At 42.2% G+C, this 18899-nt stretch overlaps 1 protein-coding gene across 1 annotated transcript in view; it reads left to right on the top strand.

Moving 5' to 3' along the window:
* Positions 1-7063: 7063 nt before the first annotated feature.
* LOC135546577 (serine/threonine-protein kinase NLK) overlaps positions 7064-18899 on the top strand; it is an 88137-nt gene continuing 76301 nt past the window's right edge. The window contains exon 1 of the mRNA XM_064975128.1: positions 7064-8867. Coding sequence (XP_064831200.1) covers positions 8422-8867 — 446 coding nt within the window. The 5' untranslated portion in view covers positions 7064-8421. The remainder of the gene's footprint in view (positions 8868-18899) is intronic.

Below are 18899 nucleotides of genomic sequence, written 5' to 3'. Positions count from 1 at the left end.
CCCAGACACAGAGAGATACTATAGTAAACCTACTCCCCAGACACATAGAGAGACTATAGTAAACCTACTCCCCAGACACAGAGAGAGATACTATAGTAAACCTACTCCCCAGACACAGAGAGAGACTATAGTAAACCTACTCCCCAGACACAGAGAGATACTATAGTAAACCTACTCCCCAGACACATAGAGAGACTATAGTAAACCTACTCCCCAGACACAGAGAGAGATACCATAGTAAACCTACTCCCCAGACACAGAGAGAGACTATAGTAAACCTACTCCCCAGACACAGAGAGAGAGAGAGACTATAGTAAACCTACTCCCCAGACACAGAGAGATACTATAGTAAACCTACTCCCCAGACACAGAGAGAGACTATAGTAAACCTACTCCCCAGACACAGAGAGAGACTATAGTAAACCTACTCCCCAGACACAGAGAGAGACTATAGTAAACCTACTCCGCAGACACAGAGAGATACTATAGTAAACCTACTCCCCAGACACAGAGAGAGACTATAGTAAACCTACTCCCCAGACACAGAGAGAGACTATAGTAAACCTACTCCCCAGACACATAGAGAGACTATAGTAAACCTACTCCCCAGACACAGAGAGATACTATAGTAAACCTACTCCCCAGACACAGAGAGAGACTATAGTAAACCTACTCCCCAGACACAGAGAGAGACTATAGTAAACCTACTCCCCAGACACAGAGAGAGAGAGACTATAGTAAACCTACTCCCCAGACACAGAGAGAGACTATAGTAAACCTACTCCCCAGACATAGAGAGATACTATAGTAAACCTACTCCCCAGACACATAGAGATACTATAGTAAACCTACTCCCCAGACACAGAGAGAGACTATAGTAAACCTACTCCCCAGACACAGAGAGAGACTATAGTAAACCTACTCCCCAGACACAGAGAGAGACTATAGTAAACCTACTCCCCAGACATAGAGAGATACTATAGTAAACCTACTCCCCAGACACAGAGAGAGACTATAGTAAACCTACTCCCCAGACACATAGAGAGACTATAGTAAACCTACTCCCCAGACACAGAGAGAGACTATAGTAAACCTACTCCCCAGACACAGAGAGATACTATAGTAAACCTACTCCCCAGACACATAGAGAGACTATAGTAAACCTACTCCCCAGACACAGAGAGAGATACTATAGTAAACCTACTCCCCAGACACAGAGAGAGACTATAGTAAACCTACTCCCCAGACACAGAGAGAGACTATAGTAAACCTACTCCCCAGACACAGAGAGAGAGAGAGACTATAGTAAACCTACTCCCCAGACACACAGAGAGAGATACTATAGTAAACCTACTCCCCAGACACAGAGAGAGAGATACTATAGTAAACCTACTCCCCAGACACAGAGAGAGAGATACTATAGTAAACCTACTCCCCAGACACAGAGAGAGAGAGATACTATAATAAACCTACTCCCCAGACACAGAGAGAGAGAGAGACTATAGTAAACCTACTCCCCAGACACATAGAGAGACTATAGTAAACCTACTCCCCAGACACAGAGAGAGACTATAGTAAACCTACTCCCCAGACACAGAGAGATACTATAGTAAACCTACTCCCCAGACACATAGAGAGACTATAGTAAACCTACTCCCCAGACACAGAGAGAGATACTATAGTAAACCTACTCCCCAGACACAGAGAGAGACTATAGTAAACCTACTCCCCAGACACAGAGAGAGACTATAGTAAACCTACTCCCCAGACACAGAGAGAGAGAGAGACTATAGTAAACCTACTCCCCAGACACACAGAGAGATACTATAGTAAACCTACTCCCCAGACACAGAGAGAGAGATACTATAGTAAACCTACTCCCCAGACACAGAGAGAGAGATACTATAGTAAACCTACTCCCCAGACACAGAGAGAGAGAGATACTATAATAAACCTACTCCCCAGACAGAGAGAAATACTAAAGTAAACCTACTCCCCAGACACAGAGAGAGATACTATAGTAAACCTACTCCCCAGACACAGAGAGAGACTATAGTAAACCTACTCCCCAGACACAGAGAGATACTATAGTAAACCTACTCCCCAGACACAGAGAGATACTATAGTAAACCTACTCCCCAGACACATAGAGAGACTATAGTAAACCTACTCCCCAGACACAGAGAGATACTATAGTAAACCTACTCCCAAGACACAGAGAGAGATACTATAGTAAACCTACTCTCCAGACACAGAGAGAGAGAGATACTATAGTAAACCTACTCCCCAGACACAGAGAGAGAGAGAGACTATAGTAAACCTACTCCCCAGACACAGAGAGAGAGAGAGACTATAGTAAACCTACTCCCCAGACACAGAGAGAGATACTATAGTAAACCTACTCCCCAGACACAGAGAGAGACTATAGTAAACCTACTCCCCAGACACATAGAGATACCATAGTAAACCTACTCCCCAGACACAGAGAGAGATACTATAGTAAACCTACTCCCCAGACACAGAGAGAGACTATAGTAAACCTACTCCCCAGACACAGAGAGAGACTATAGTAAACCTACTCCCCAGACACAGAGAGAGATACTATAGTAAACCTACTCCCCAGACACAGAGAGATACTATAGTAAACCTACTCCCCAGACACATAGAGAGACTATAGTAAACCTACTCCCCAGACACAGAGAGATACTATAGTAAACCTACTCCCCAGACACAGAGAGAGACTATAGTAAACCTACTCCCCAGACACAGAGAGATACTATAGTAAACCTACTCCCCAGACACAGAGAGAGACTATAGTAAACCTACTCCCCAGACACAGAGAGAGACTATAGTAAACCTACTCCCCAGACACATAGAGAGACTATAGTAAACCTACTCCCCAGACACAGAGAGATACTATAGTAAACCTACTCCCCAGACACAGAGAGAGACTATAGTAAACCTACTCCCCAGACACAGAGAGATACTATAGTAAACCTACTCCCCAGACACAGAGAGAGACTATAGTAAACCTACTCCCCAGACACATAGAGAGACCATAGTAAACCTACTCCCCAGACACAGAGAGAGATACTATAGTAAACCTACTCCCCAGACACAGAGAGAGACTATAGTAAACCTACTCCCCAGACACATAGAGAGACTATAGTAAACCTACTCCCCAGACACAGAGAGATACTATAGTAAACCTACTCCCCAGACACAGAGAGAGACTATAGTAAACCTACTCCCCAGACACAGAGAGAGACTATAGTAAACCTACTCCCCAGACACAGAGAGATACTATAGTAAACCTACTCCCCAGACACATAGAGAGACTATAGTAAACCTACTCCCCAGACACAGAGAGATACTATAGTAAACCTACTCCCCAGACACAGAGAGAGACTATAGTAAACCTACTCCCCAGACACAGAGAGAGACTATAGTAAACCTACTCCCCAGACACAGAGAGAGAGAGAGACTATAGTAAACCTACTCCCCAGACACACAGAGAGAGATACTATAGTAAACCTACTCCCCAGACACAGACAGAGAGAGATACTATAGTAAACCTACTCCCCAGACACAGAGAGAGAGATACTATAGTAAACCTACTCCCCAGACACAGAGAGAGAGAGATACTATAATAAACCTACTCCCCAGACAGAGAGAAATACTAAAGTAAACCTACTCCCCAGACACAGAGAGAGATACTATAGTAAACCTACTCCCCAGACACAGAGAGAGAGACACTATAGTAAACCTACTCCTCAGACACAGAGAGAGAGATACTATAGTAAACCTACTCCCCAGACACAGAGAGAGATACTATCGTAAACCTACTCCCCAGGCACAGAGAGAGACTATAGTAAACCTACTACTCAGACACAGAGAGAGATACTATAGTAAACCTACTCCCCAGACACAGAGAGAGAGACTATAGTAAACCTACTCCCCAGACACAGAGAGAGAGACTATAGTAAACCTACTCCCCAGACACAGAGAGAGAGACTATAGTAAACCTACTCCCCAGACATAGAGAGAGACTATAGTAAACCTACTCCCCAGACACAGAGAGAGACTATAGTAAACCTACTCCCCAGACACAGAAAGATACTATAGTAAACCTACTCCCAAGACACATAGAGAGACTATAGTAAACCTACTCCCCAGACACAGAGAGAGACTATAGTAAACCTACTCCCCAGGCACAGAGAGAGAGAGAGACTATAGTAAACCTACTCCCCAGACACAGAGAGAGACTATAGTAAACCTACTCCCCAGACACATAGAGATACCATAGTAAACCTACTCCCCAGACACAGAGAGAGATACTATAGTAAACCTACTCCCCAGACACAGAGAGAGACTATAGTAAACCTACTCCCCAGACACAGAGAGAGACTATAGTAAACCTACTCCCCAGACACAGAGAGAGATACTATAGTAAACCTACTCCCCAGACACAGAGAGATACTATAGTAAACCTACTCCCCAGACACATAGAGAGACTATAGTAAACCTACTCCCCAGACACAGAGAGATACTATAGTAAACCTACTCCCCAGACACAGAGAGAGACTATAGTAAACCTACTCCCCAGACACAGAGAGATACTATAGTAAACCTACTCCCCAGACACAGAGAGAGACTATAGTAAACCTACTCCCCAGACACAGAGAGAGACTATAGTAAACCTACTCCCCAGACACATAGAGAGACTATAGTAAACCTACTCCCCAGACACAGAGAGATACTATAGTAAACCTACTCCCCAGACACAGAGAGAGACTATAGTAAACCTACTCCCCAGACACAGAGAGATACTATAGTAAACCTACTCCCCAGACACAGAGAGAGACTATAGTAAACCTACTCCCCAGACACATAGAGAGACCATAGTAAACCTACTCCCCAGACACAGAGAGAGATACTATAGTAAACCTACTCCCCAGACACAGAGAGAGACTATAGTAAACCTACTCCCCAGACACATAGAGAGACTATAGTAAACCTACTCCCCAGACACAGAGAGATACTATAGTAAACCTACTCCCCAGACACAGAGAGAGACTATAGTAAACCTACTCCCCAGACACAGAGAGAGACTATAGTAAACCTACTCCCCAGACACAGAGAGATACTATAGTAAACCTACTCCCCAGACACATAGAGAGACTATAGTAAACCTACTCCCCAGACACAGAGAGAGATACTATAGTAAACCTACTCCCCAGACACAGAGAGAGACTATAGTAAACCTACTCCCCAGACACAGAGAGAGACTATAGTAAACCTACTCCCCAGACACAGAGAGAGAGAGAGACTATAGTAAACCTACTCCCCAGACACACAGAGAGAGATACTATAGTAAACCTACTCCCCAGACACAGAGAGAGAGATACTATAGTAAACCTACTCCCCAGACACAGAGAGAGATACTATAGTAAACCTACTCCCCAGACACAGAGAGAGAGAGATACTATAATAAACCTACTCCCCAGACAGAGAGAAATACTAAAGTAAACCTACTCCCCAGACACAGAGAGAGATACTATAGTAAACCTACTCCCCAGACACAGAGAGAGAGACACTATAGTAAACCTACTCCTCAGACACAGAGAGAGAGATACTATAGTAAACCTACTCCCCAGACACAGAGAGAGATACTATCGTAAACCTACTCCCCAGGCACAGAGAGAGACTATAGTAAACCTACTACTCAGACACAGAGAGAGATACTATAGTAAACCTACTCCCCAGACACAGAGAGAGAGACTATAGTAAACCTACTCCCCAGACACAGAGAGAGAGACTATAGTAAACCTACTCCCCAGACATAGAGAGAGACTATAGTAAACCTACTCCCCAGACACAGAGAGAGACTATAGTAAACCTACTCCCCAGACACAGAGAGAGACTATAGTAAACCTACTCCCCAGACACAGAGAGAGACTATAGTAAACCTACTCCCCAGACACAGAAAGATACTATAGTAAACCTACTCCCAAGACACATAGAGAGACTATAGTAAACCTACTCCCCAGACACAGAGAGAGACTATAGTAAACCTACTCCCCAGGCACAGAGAGAGAGAGACTATAGTAAACCTACTCCCCAGACACAGAGAGAGACTATAGTAAACCTACTCCCCAGACACACAGAGAGAGAGAGAGACTATAGTAAACCTACTCCCCAGATACACAGAGAGAGATACTATAGTAAACCTACTCCCCAGACACAGAGAGAGAGAGATACTATAGTAAACCTACTCCCCAGACACAGAGAGAGAGATACTATAGTAAACCTACTCCCCAGACACAGAGAGAGAGATACTATAATAAACCTACTCCCCAGACAGAGAGAAATACTATTGTAAACCTACTCCCCAGACACAGAGAGAGAGAGACTATAGTAAACCTACTCTCCAGACACAGAGAGAGAGATACTATGATAAACCTACTCCCCAGACACACAGAGAGATACTATAGTAAACCTACTCCTCAGACACAGAGAGAGAGATACTATAGTAAACCTACTCCCCAGACAAAGAGAGAGATACTATAGTAAATCTACTCCCCAGACACAGAGAGAGAGACTATAGTAAACCTACTCCCCAGACACAGAGAGAGACTATAGTTATAGCCATGGGAAGTAGTTTGGGGGTAGTGGTGCTGTGATTTGTATTCATTTATTATTAATGTTTTGCCAGTGGGAGTCATGGACAAATTTGTTTTGTATGACTGTCATTTTGACGTGTATTACTGTTAGTAAGAGTATATAAATACAACATGTAGGCTATGAAATAATGAAAGATTTTTTGGGGGCATATGCATAGATAGCATATATGCTAGCATACTGAATGTCCTTTTCAAAGCCCTTGCGATATGTGAGAGACATAAAGAGTTATTGGTTACATCCCATGTCTATCACTGTGCGTAAAAGAGGACGTCCTTGTTGAGAGGATAATGATTGGGTCGCGCACCTCACGTAATCTCTATTAGCAACTGGAGCTCCTGTTCTCCATTCGGGTTCAACTATTCCATTCATATTTCACTGCACCTACAAGTCTAGATCTCCACAATGGCGATAGTTTCTAGTGTCACAGGCTTTGACTTTTGTGGTAATTCCTCGGTTGCTCTCTGGATCCAACTGATTGGCTGAACAACATAAAGAACGTCAGACTCTTCTTTTGATTGGACATCCTTCCATCACTGACTGGTCGGGGACTCTGGCTGTGCTTGTTTCTTCTTAGTTCCGGGCAGCACCATCCGGCTTAAGGGAGTCAAAACTGGCAGCTTGTTTTCTAAATACAAGGGACTTTTTGATATTTTTAGTTTTTATTCATATTTTCCTTTAATGGATGTATGTGTGTGCTGCTTAAGGAGATAGTGTGCGGAACATACTGAACACACTGGATCCAATAGGGAAAATAAGTTGACTGTGCTGTCGGAATAATTTGTTTTTCTCGTTCCAGGAAAAAAAGATAGCTAATTTTACCAACGTGATTTAGATTTCTGGAGTCTGGGGTAACGGGAAATGTGACATCTGAGGGAGGACAACGGTCCATATCCCATTTCTACAAGACGGCGTAAAAGGCAACATTGTATAACACCTCTCGTTCGCGTTCTCGCTTTGGTTGGGTATATTTGTTCTCGCAGTCTACTGCTCCATAATATGGGAATTGTTGTTATATGCGGAACGTTTGAAGTATACCATACTGTTCTTGCAACGCCGAATACAAGTGGCTATCAAGCTAGCAACTGTAGCGTGACCTAAAAGCCGAATAACTTCTGCAAATTGCATGCAGCAAAGGCGGTGGAACATCAGCGGTGGTGGACCAGACAATATGGAAAACTTGAGTACATTTGAAAGATGAATGCTGTGCTATTTCCCATGTGATACATATCGGTTTCTCTTTTCATATCAATTAGGGGAAATTGACTTGAGTTTCGTCAGTGGAGAGGGTGCCGCCACTTCCAACATGAGGGAGATCTTGGGCCGCGGATAATTAATATATTGTGGGGGGTGCGGGTTATTTTCTGTCGCATTTTTATTTGACATTTTTGACAAGGTGCACTGCATTTACATATTAATTATTGTTACAGTTTGGTAGCCTATCTGCTGTCAGTGCATGCGGAAATAAATTACATTACAATAAGTAGGTCAGATCCGTGTAATGATGAGGCTGTTAGGTAGAGTGAGGCTGCTCTCAGAATTATAGCTGACATGTTTATTTAATTCAAACCGTTTCAAGAGTTTTTGATTTTATGCATCGGGTCACAACCAAATTCAGTTAAACACCATCTGCCCAATCCCATAGCATATCTTCACCTGTGATATTTTCGCGTAAAATAAACGGCCAATTTTCACCCATATTTCCCTCCTTTTCCTTTCTTTTTGATTGTTATTGAGTGAATGGCTCTGTGCGGAACAACGGCAGCCAATGCCGCAAAAATGATGGCTGCATACAACGGTGGCGCCTCGGCAGTTTCTGCCCATCACCCGCACCATCACCACCAACTACCACATCTCCCACCTCCCCATCTCCACCACCATCACCACCCGGGCCAGCATCACTTGCAACACCCTGGCTCTGCCGCTGCTGTTCACCCTGTACAACAGCACACTTCTACAGCAGCAGCGGCTGCCGCGGTAATGTTGAACCCGAGCCAGCAGCAACCATACTTTCCCTCGCCAGCTCCTGGACAAGCCCCAGGTCCGGCAGCGGCTGCCGCACCTGCCCAAGTTCAAGCTGCGGCTGTCAAAGCTCACCACCACCATCAACACTCACACCACTTACAGCCCCAGCTGGACATAGAGCCCGACAGACCTATCGGCTATGGAGCTTTTGGGGTGGTCTGGTAAGTGTTACAAATATGTTTACCTCCCTGCTGGATTAGTCTAAGAATGTGTGATGCCGTGTGCACGTGTACTGACCTTGTTTAGTAGGCTACAAAGTTAGATATGAATCAATATGTATGCCTATGTTGTGATTATGTCAGTAACAGTTAATTATTCAACATTTTGGTTTCCCATGAGGTGGAAGCACAGGCCAAACATCTTCAGAAGTGAGACCTAACTCACCTCCCCTATCTCTGGCAATCCTCAAAACTGAGTTATCTTTATTTACTGTTTAGGAGTTTATGAAGCCTATTTATTTCTAAGGTTGAGGTGCAACATGTGGGTGGGGGGGGGTAAATGGCCTTAGTTTTGGAAATAGATTAGTTGGCCTATATTACCACATTGCACTCTTCACTTCTTTGAAGTACAGAGCACTTGTGAATTCTGGTGGGCCTTGAAGTTGCTACCTGTGCAAAACACTGTTATTACTACTACAGTATTACAGTAGCACTGTTATCACTCAGCAAATGTCCTGTGTGTCTCTGAACATGTCAGTGGTCAGTCATCTCTCACCTCAGTCAAACTCTACCTGCCTTTTTCTTTTCTCCCCTCTAAAAACAACCCAAACACTTCCTTAAGCTACCCTTTCTGTATTTGCCCATCTCAAGGGGCCATATAGGGTGACTCCATGCCAGTGGGAGTGGAAAATCATTTTGGGATCCCAAATTGTTCTGGCAATTCTCACATAAAAATGTTTGACATGCTTTTAACGTTTGAATAATGATGAAAGTGGCCATTTTAGGCCCTTTTTTAAATGTATACGTGCCTCCTGTAAGACCTTATGACCTGTGAATCATACATGATACAGACAACATCTAGTGTCATTATACTCCTTCTAGTGTGCTTTAACATATGGATCATGTCGAGATTCTGAAATACACATTTTCACAAATGTATTAAACATTACAAATATTAATATCTCAAAACAGCCATTTTTGATTTGGTTCATTTTAAAAGCTATTGTTTGGAACAGTATACTCTACAAGTACATCACATTTCCAGAGTGGGCTCTGCTAATTCTGAAATTCTGATCAATGAGCACCACCAACACAGTGAATGGTAAATGTATTTAAATGGCACTCTCTCTTCTGGTGATTTGCTGAATGTGCAATCCTAAGGGATGGTTGTGATTGGTTAATGATCTATAATATCAATTTCTATCTATAAAATGGGTCATATCATTAAAAGTACCAGAGAACCCACTCTGGAAATTGTATGCGTTTTGAAGAGTATATTGTTCCAAATAATATGTCTAAAAAAATAAGCAAAATCAAAAAGGGGAGTTTTCAGATACTCATATTAGTAGTTTTAATGTTGAATAATTGAATGTAAACGTGTATTTCAGAATCTAGATATAATCCATATGTTAGAGCACACAATAATTATACCAATATGTTGTCTGTATCATGTATGGTTCACGGATCATAAGTTCTTACAGGAGGCACACTGAGTGTACAAAACACCTTCCTAATATTTAGTTGCACCCCGTTATGCCCTCACAACAGCCTCGATTTGTTGGGTCATGGACTCTACAAGGTGTCAAGTGTTCCACAGGGATGCTGGCCCATGCTGACGCCATTGCTTCCCACAGTTGTGTCAAGTTGGCTGGATGTCCTTTGGGTGGTGGACCATTCTTGATACATTCTTGAAACTGTTGAGCTTGAAAAACCCAGAAGCGTGCTTGAGACACTCAAACCAGTGCGCCTGGCTCCTACTACCATACCCTGTTCAAAGGCACTTAAATCTTTTGGCCTTCCCAGTCACCCTCTGAATGGCACACATACACAATCCAAATTGTCTCAAGGCTTTGAAATCCTTCTTAAACTTGTCTCATCCCCATCATCTACACTGATTGAAGTGGATTTAACTGGGGACATCAGTAAGGGATCATAGCTTTTACCTGGTCAGTCTGTCATGGAAAGAATAGGCGTTCCTCATTTTTTTGTACACTCAGTGTATATGTCTAAAAAGGGCCACTTTCATCATGATTTTAAAAATAAAATGTGTTGTACAAATGTAAAAAGCATTTCAAACATCCTTCCTCCCAATTAAGTTTCTATGTGAGAATTGCCTGAATAATCTGAGATTCCGAAAATATTTTCTTCTGGCATGGAATCGTCCTATAGGTTGGCAGGGTGAGGAGGTATGCTTGTTGTATTCTTTTTGCTGCGCACACCAGTGGTCAGGGTCACCATCTTCCTCCTTCTCCTGCTCCTCCTCTTCAGTGCATCCCCAGCAACACCAGACCCACCCCGCTACGACTGCCTCTGTAATCTTAGCCTGAACTTTCCTCAAAATCACTTCCTGTTGCTCGTTGTCTGATTTTTTTATCTGCACCGCTGCTGCCCGCCTGGATATTTCTAGCTCGGCACTCACTGAAGGCACAGAGGTTTTCAGGAGCTCGCCACTCCCTCCCAGAGACCCATCCAGCTGAGCTCTCTAGGCCTCTCATTTGAAAAACAAACTTCCACTCAGACTCAGTCCAATGTGGTTTCAGCACTAGATATGAATCTTGAAAATACAGCTTCAGAATGAGGAGGGTGTTTTCAAAGCTTGGTGTGAGGTTTAGTTTGAACTGGCAAACGTCAGCAATTTAATGGTTTTCTATTGGTTAAATTCCAATTATTAATAAATCATTGCACTGTCAGTTTTCCAGCCAGGTGTTCAAGGAATGGTAGTGTTTATTTAAGTTTTATTTGTCCTAAAAATCTATAGAAACTGACTATATAGGCTGCATGTGAGCAGACCATCACCAGTGCTGGTCTGGCAGTCACATGATCGGGGATATCCCAAAGGAGTGGTGGCTCCCTTCAACACCATGTTAGAAGTCTGGTTAAAGGCATAAGTAACTGCATGGCTATCCATTCCAAACCAGTGCCAAAATACGGGGCAGGAAACCTGCAAAGGGGGGCTATTAGTTATCAGTGGACCATCTCTCTCGGAGTTCCCTCCAATGCAGTAAGTGCTCAGCGATGCGTGCAGCTGTGAAACGTGAAGTAAATTGGCTTTGCCCTGGCATAGAGAGCTTGTGTCATGTGCTCAACTGCATACAGTCCAGATGGAATTTGGCTTCTCAGGTTAAATTTTAATTCCTTTGACTATCTCTCATTCACTGTACGCTTAAGGCAAGGGCTCTAAAACTAACAGCACATGGTGGTGTAGCTAATCCCTTCCTACGAGCAAGGAGAGTATTTTGTCTTGCATGGAGTGTTTATCCTTTAGTTAGGTCATTCATGTCATGACTCATGCATGTTGCAAACTTCATCAAGACTTTTGGCCAAACATGTTCATTACATTCATGAATTCTAAAGTCATGAAAATACTTATAGATGGTTTATAAATGTCATGGAAACATCAGTAATGAAAAACAATGACTCATATGAGCAGATGCAGAAATTAATTTAGAAAAGCAACAAAGGTCATCAGCAACACATGATTGAGAGTCAAATCTCTTTTCCAATAGTTGTGCTATAGATTTGAAAGCAAAGAATATTAGTTACATAATGGTTGCGAATTATTATTTGTGGTGGGAGAGGTTGTTATTGTAAAGTGGGGCCGGGCCGACTTCACGAAGATCATCAGTAAAATCTTTATTTAGAAATTAATTTCAAACTCATTCACTGCCTGTGTTCTTTTAACTCTAGAAAAGGGAAAACATTTTATTTGAAGAAAAAAAACATGTTTTCATCCCTTTGGAAATCAAAATCCCAGTAGTTATCAACCACCTTTCAACCACCTTTGTCACCCATCCTGTGTTTTCAGATCAGTGTACAAAAGGAGATTAGGATAGCAGCCTATAAAACAACACCTGTTGAGAAGCTGGCTCCACTCTGAGTCCGTCTGTTTGTCTGTCCGTCGATCTCTCTCTCTCTCTACACTTCTCAACCAAACTTTCCTCTAAAGTCCTACGGGTATTTGTTGTTACCAAAGCAATTACAAAACCATACAATTTGCTTCTGTGAATAACACAGTTGTAAGTAGCTGCCTCCTCTACACTCTAACCACTAGGCTACCTACCTCCTCTACACTCTAACCACCAGGCTACCTGCCTCCTCTACACTCTAACCACCAGGCTACCTGCCTCCTCTACACTCTAACCACCAGGCTACCTGCCTCCTCTACACTCTAACCACCAGGCTACCTGCCGCCCCATGGGCCTTCCTGTGCTCTTTCAGAAAGTTGCAGGGAAATATCTAACCACTGATGCATTGTGTTCATGTCTTATGATTAACTTGGGCAAATTTTATGAAATTTCGAATAAGTTCAGTACATTTAGTTGATTTCCTACTAAGTTTAATACCTTTTGAATATTGTTGAATTACATTTTAATGTCTGGATTCCGTGAATCAGTCCTTGTTCTCCACAATGCAGATTTCATAGGGCCCAATGTTTCCAAATGCATTTTGTGGCACACAACCTTATTTAGAATTGAGCATTTGTGGCACAAATCCCATTCAGGTTATGGGACCGATATTAGCATTTTTCGTGCATCATGTTCAAATCATGGGAGTTGTGCCTCAAATGCTAAAACTTTAGCATTTGGAACAGTGCCATGGAAATGAAACCAAAGCATGGATTGCTGTCATACCTTATCCATAGACTGCTTACAAGGTAAGGAAACCAACGTGTAATTTGGGTGAACTATCCCTTTAAGTATTTGGTTTCCATGCTGGCAGCTGTGGTTTGATCCTTGTGTGGGATGTGTTTGTGTGGTCACAGAGAGATGAGTGGGGTTTGAGGTGTTAATAGCCCTCTCACACACATATATGCATACCAATAAACCAGAAGGATTATATATATCTATCCTTCTGGTTTATTGGTTGAAAAGAGGCTGGTTGGCACACAACCATACCTGCAGCTCAGTATCAACTTTAAAGTTCACCAACACAGCATCATCATTTCAAAGGTTGTGTGTATCGTGTTGTGTCCTAGTCAAAAACAAAACACCCCTTTCCCCTTACAGATGACCTACGTTAGCCATTGACTTGCCAGCCTCATTCACTGTAATGTCTTTGTTTTTTGGGATAATTATGAAGCCGGTAGACTGGCTGCCTGAGGCTTGTAGTACCTTGAGCATGAAAGGCTCTCAGACAGCCTGTTCTCTCTACAGTAGCAGCAGCCGTGGCAGTCAGAAGCAGCTCTTATGAGGCCTGCGTTTGGCAGATGCACAGACTGAGAACAGCGGCGAGCGCAGGGCTTACCTTTTGAAGTACTGCTGGGGTGGATGGAGCGAAATACTGTTATGGATGTATGCTTGTTTAACCTTACAGTCACCTGCGACTGGCAGCTTATCCCAGGCCTCGTTGACCCTGTCCACAGCTCCACACTTCATAACAGCAATCAACAGCTGTTTCAGAATGTTCCTAGTAGGGCAAGAGGGGGTCCAGATTGTGGTGGTCATGTAACTAGGGGGTTTGGCTTCTATAAACAACATGCTGCTCAAATCAAATTTAAAAACAACTCTCCCTGTTAGTTTGCTTAGTTTAGCCGATCTTGGCTGAGAAACGGACAAAGAGAAAGAAGCCTCACAACCGAGAGAACACACTGTCTGATGTCAGTTGTCGTGTGCAATTGGTCGGCCCTCGATTGTATTTTTTTTTTATGTAATTGTTGAGGATGAAGCAGAACTCGAATGTTAAAATACTAAATCGGAGAGTCTCTAGCTTTGCTAAAGCAGGGATGACAAATACTTGACACAATGTCCCTCTCATCCTGGGAAAATTAACTTGTTAATTAAAAATGCACTGCCAAAGACGACATTTTGATTTAAAGGCCTGGCACTTAACACATTCCTTGTTTATTTTTAGCTTCTCTAGTAGTGCTCACAACCAAATGCAGCGACATTTCCCATCGGCCTCCTCGGGACTCCTATGCTGAGAATAGGGATCTCGGGATTCATATTTACCTGCAAATCAACTGTTCTTACTGGTTTGTTAGACAGACCTCCGTGCCCCATATGTCCCTCTTGTAGTCACTCTAGACTCTTCCACACACAAACCTGTCTTCACATTAGAGGTCGACCGACTATGATTTTTCAACGCCGATACCGATTATTGAAAGTCCAAAAAAGCCGATTTTATTTTAAAATTGTATTTAATTAAAAAAAAAATGTATTTAATTATTTTATTTATTTATTTGTAATAATGACAATTACAACAATACTGAATGAACACCTATTTTAACTTAATATAATGCATCAATCAAATCAATTTAGCATTAAATAAATAATGAAACCTGTTCAATTTGGTTTCATAAATAATGCAAAAACAAAGTGTTGGAGAAGAAAGTAAAAGTGCAATATGTGCCATGTTGTCACACCCTGACCATAGTTTGCTTTGTATGTTTATATGTTTTGGTTGGTCTGAGTGGGCATTCTATGTTGGATGTCTTATTTGTCTATTTCTATGTCTGGCCTGATATGGTTCTCAATCAGAGGCAGGTGTTAGTCATTGTCTCTGATTGGGAACCATATTTAGGTAGCCTGGGTTTCACTGTGTGTTTGTGGGTGATTGTTCCTGTCTCTGTTTGTTGTTGTTTTCACGTTCCGTTTGTTGTTTTTGAATTGTTCGTTTTTCATCGTCATTAAACATGTATCAAAAATACCACGCTGCATTTTGGTCCGACTCTCCTTCGAAGGAAGAAAACCGTAACACATGTAAAAAAAAAAAAGCTAACGTTTAAGTTCCTTGCTCAGAACATGAGAACCTATGAAAGCTGGTGGTTCCTTTTAACATGAGTCTTCAATATTCCCAGGTAAGAAGTTTTAGGTTGTAGTTATTATAGGAATTACAGGACTATTTCTCTCTATACGATTTGTATTTCATATACCTTTGACTATTGGATGTTCTTATAGGCACTTTAGTATTGCCAGTGTAACAGTATAGTTTCCGGCCCTCTCCTCGCCCCTACCTGGACTCGAACCAGGAACACATCGACAACAGCCACCCTCGAAGCATCGTTACCCATCGCTCCACAAAATCCACGTTACCCATCGCTCCTTGCAGAGCAAGGGGAACAGCTACTCCAAGTCTCAGAGCGAGTGACGTTTGAAATGTTATTAGCGTGAACCCCGCTAGCTAGCTAGTCATTTCACATCGGTTACACCAGCCTAATCTCGGGAGTTGATAGGCTTGAAGTCATAAACAGCGCAATGCTTGAAGTATTGCGAAGAGCTGCTGGCAAACGCACGAAAGTGCTGTTTGAATGAATGCTTACGAGCCTGCTGCTGCCTACCACCACTCAGTCAGACTGCTCTATCAAATCATAGACTTAATTATAACATAATAACACACAAAAATATGAGCCTTAGGTCATTAATATGGTAAAATCCGGAAACCATAATTTTGAAAATAAAACGTTTATTCTTTCAGTGCCGTCTCACAGGTGGCATCCATAGGTCTAAATATTAATGTTACATCGCACAACCTTCAATGTTATGTCATAATTCTGTGAAATTCTGGGAAATTAGTTCGCAATGAGCCAGGCGGCCCAAACTGTTGCATATACCCTGATTCTGCGTGTAATGAACGCAAGAGAAGTGACACAATTTCCTTAGTTTAATATTGTCTGCGAACATGAATTTCTTTTAACTAAATATGCAGGTTTAAAAATATATACTTCTGTGTATTGATTTTAAGAAAAGCATTGATGTTTATGGTTAAGTACATTCGTGCAACGATTATACTTTTTTCGCAAATGCGCTTTTTTTAAATCATCTCCCGTTTGGCGAAGTTGGCTGTCTTTGTTAGGAAGAAATAGTCTTCACAGTTCGCAACGAGCCAGGCGGCCCAAACTGCTGCATATACCCTGATTCTGTTGCACAGAACGCAAGAGAAGTGACGCAATTTCTCTAGTTAAAATAAATTCATGTTAGCAGGCAGTATTAACTAAATAAGCAGGTTTAAAGATATATACTTGTGTATTGATTTTAAGAAAGGCGTTGATGTTTATGTTTAGGTACACATTGGTGCAACGACAGTGCTTTTTTCGCGAATGCGCTTGTTAAATCACCTGTTTGGCGAAGTAGGCTATGATTCAATGATAAATTAACAGGCACCGCGTCGATTATATGCAATGCAGGACAAGCTAGATAACTACACATGGTTGTTGATATTACTAGTTTAACTAGTGATTATGTTAAGATTGATTGTTTTTTATAAGTATGTTTAATGCTAGCTACCTTGCACCTTACCTTGCTGCACTCGCATAACAGGTAGTCAGCCTGCCACGCAGTCTCCTAGTGGAGTGCAATGTAATCGGCCATGATCGGTGTCCAAAAATGCAGATTACCAATTGTTATGACAACTTGAAATTGGCCCTAATTAATCGGCCATTCCGATTAATCGGTCTACCTCTACTACACATACAGCAAGACCTCTGGTGACCAGCTGGCGTGACTCAGTGTTTGGTTGTCACTTGTGGAATTTCCATGGAGGAGGGCCGGGAATGCCCATGACTAACATGCCAGCTTAGCCCAGTGTGCTCTGTGATCCATGCATGCTAGAGCTAAAGTAATACTTATATCGCTGGACATTGGCCCACTGGACGGAGGGAGAGAGAGAGGGAGAGGTAGAGACTTTGCTGATTACAGCATCCTGAGGAAATGTGGGAGATGGGCAGATAAAGCCTTCTAAATTGATGGCCATGAGGAACAGGAAGAGAGAAAAGGGGAGGGAGAGGGGAGCCTAGCGTCTAAGGGTGTTTTCACATATAGTCCTCTTTTAAAATAACTAATCTCAGTCCTCTTTAAAGTGAAAGAATTTGCGGTGAAAAAAAGTTAAATAAATCAGTTCTCTTTATTCACACTACCCTTGCCTTTGAATGAGGACTCCTCTCTTTTGCCAGATCACTTTAAGAAAATGTTGCCCTACTCCTTTCTATTCACATTACTATGTTTACATCTTTCAGGACAAGTCATACCATTTAGGAAGCTAGTAGATAACATGATAATACATAATTATAATCCAAATATAATATTTACATGTAAATATTACTTGTAACAGGATAAATTGCAGAAGAAAAACTGCAGATTGAATAATGCTATAATTGAAAAGTACACAATGTAGGCTATTGCAGCTTTAAGAGCTTGCATTGATGTTGTACCCCTATGATGTGGTTCTCACCAAATAGGTTGTCGTTTTCTCACATTATTTAAACCACGCAATCAAATAAATAGCTGATAGCTCCTTCGTAGCTATAGATCACATGTCGCAAACAAATAATCTAAACATTGTGTCAGTACAAACCTTTTTTTGAATATCTGTGCATCCTGACAGTCGCTACTCAATGTCCAAAAACAGCACGTTTTTATGCCAACCTGCCTGCCCATCTTCTCTAGTTTGTGGCACCAATGCTAAGGGTTATGGCAAGGAAACAGTGTTGCAGTAGTCTAGTGTGTGTGGTGCTGGAATAATGGCAAGCAATCCTGGAGAGCTTTGTGTTCATGTAGCACAAAAAAACGTAATTGGACTGCGGACATCAAGCAAACTCAGACCACTTCATAGGGAGGGTTCGGTTCGCTTCAGGGGCTCTTTTGAGGGGTCTGACTGCCTTTTGGAGTGTTCACACTGCACAAACAATTAAGCGAACCTCACAAAGTTTACAGAAATTGTCTGAAAGCACCTTAAATTACCAAAACATTCTAACCTCCTTTTCCACAAACACACACACTGCACATGTTTTTTCCACTGTCCTCTCAGAGCAGAGAGGGGAGGTGTCTATGAAGAAAAAGATGTTTGCAGGCATTCTCAGTAGAACCTCCACCTAGACCCCTGCGTGACAGCGTTTCATTGCCTCTGACAGGGAGCAGGAAAACCATGTGTTGTCGTCCTCCATTACTCTTCCCGCTTCTACCACTACAGTCCCTCCCGGGGCGGCACGGACACATTATCTGGCTCCATAAGTGGCTCAATACAGGAAACGGTGCAAATAGTCATTCATTTAATTTTTTTAAAAGAATAATTATTGAATCTGAATGAAGCTCTAAACAATTA

The sequence above is a fragment of the Oncorhynchus masou genome, chromosome 9 (genome assembly GCF_036934945.1).
Source record: "Oncorhynchus masou masou isolate Uvic2021 chromosome 9, UVic_Omas_1.1, whole genome shotgun sequence".
NCBI lineage: Eukaryota > Metazoa > Chordata > Actinopteri > Salmoniformes > Salmonidae > Oncorhynchus > Oncorhynchus masou.
The sequence above is the reverse complement of the archived record's forward strand: the minus strand, read 5'-3'. Positions and strand labels throughout refer to the sequence as shown.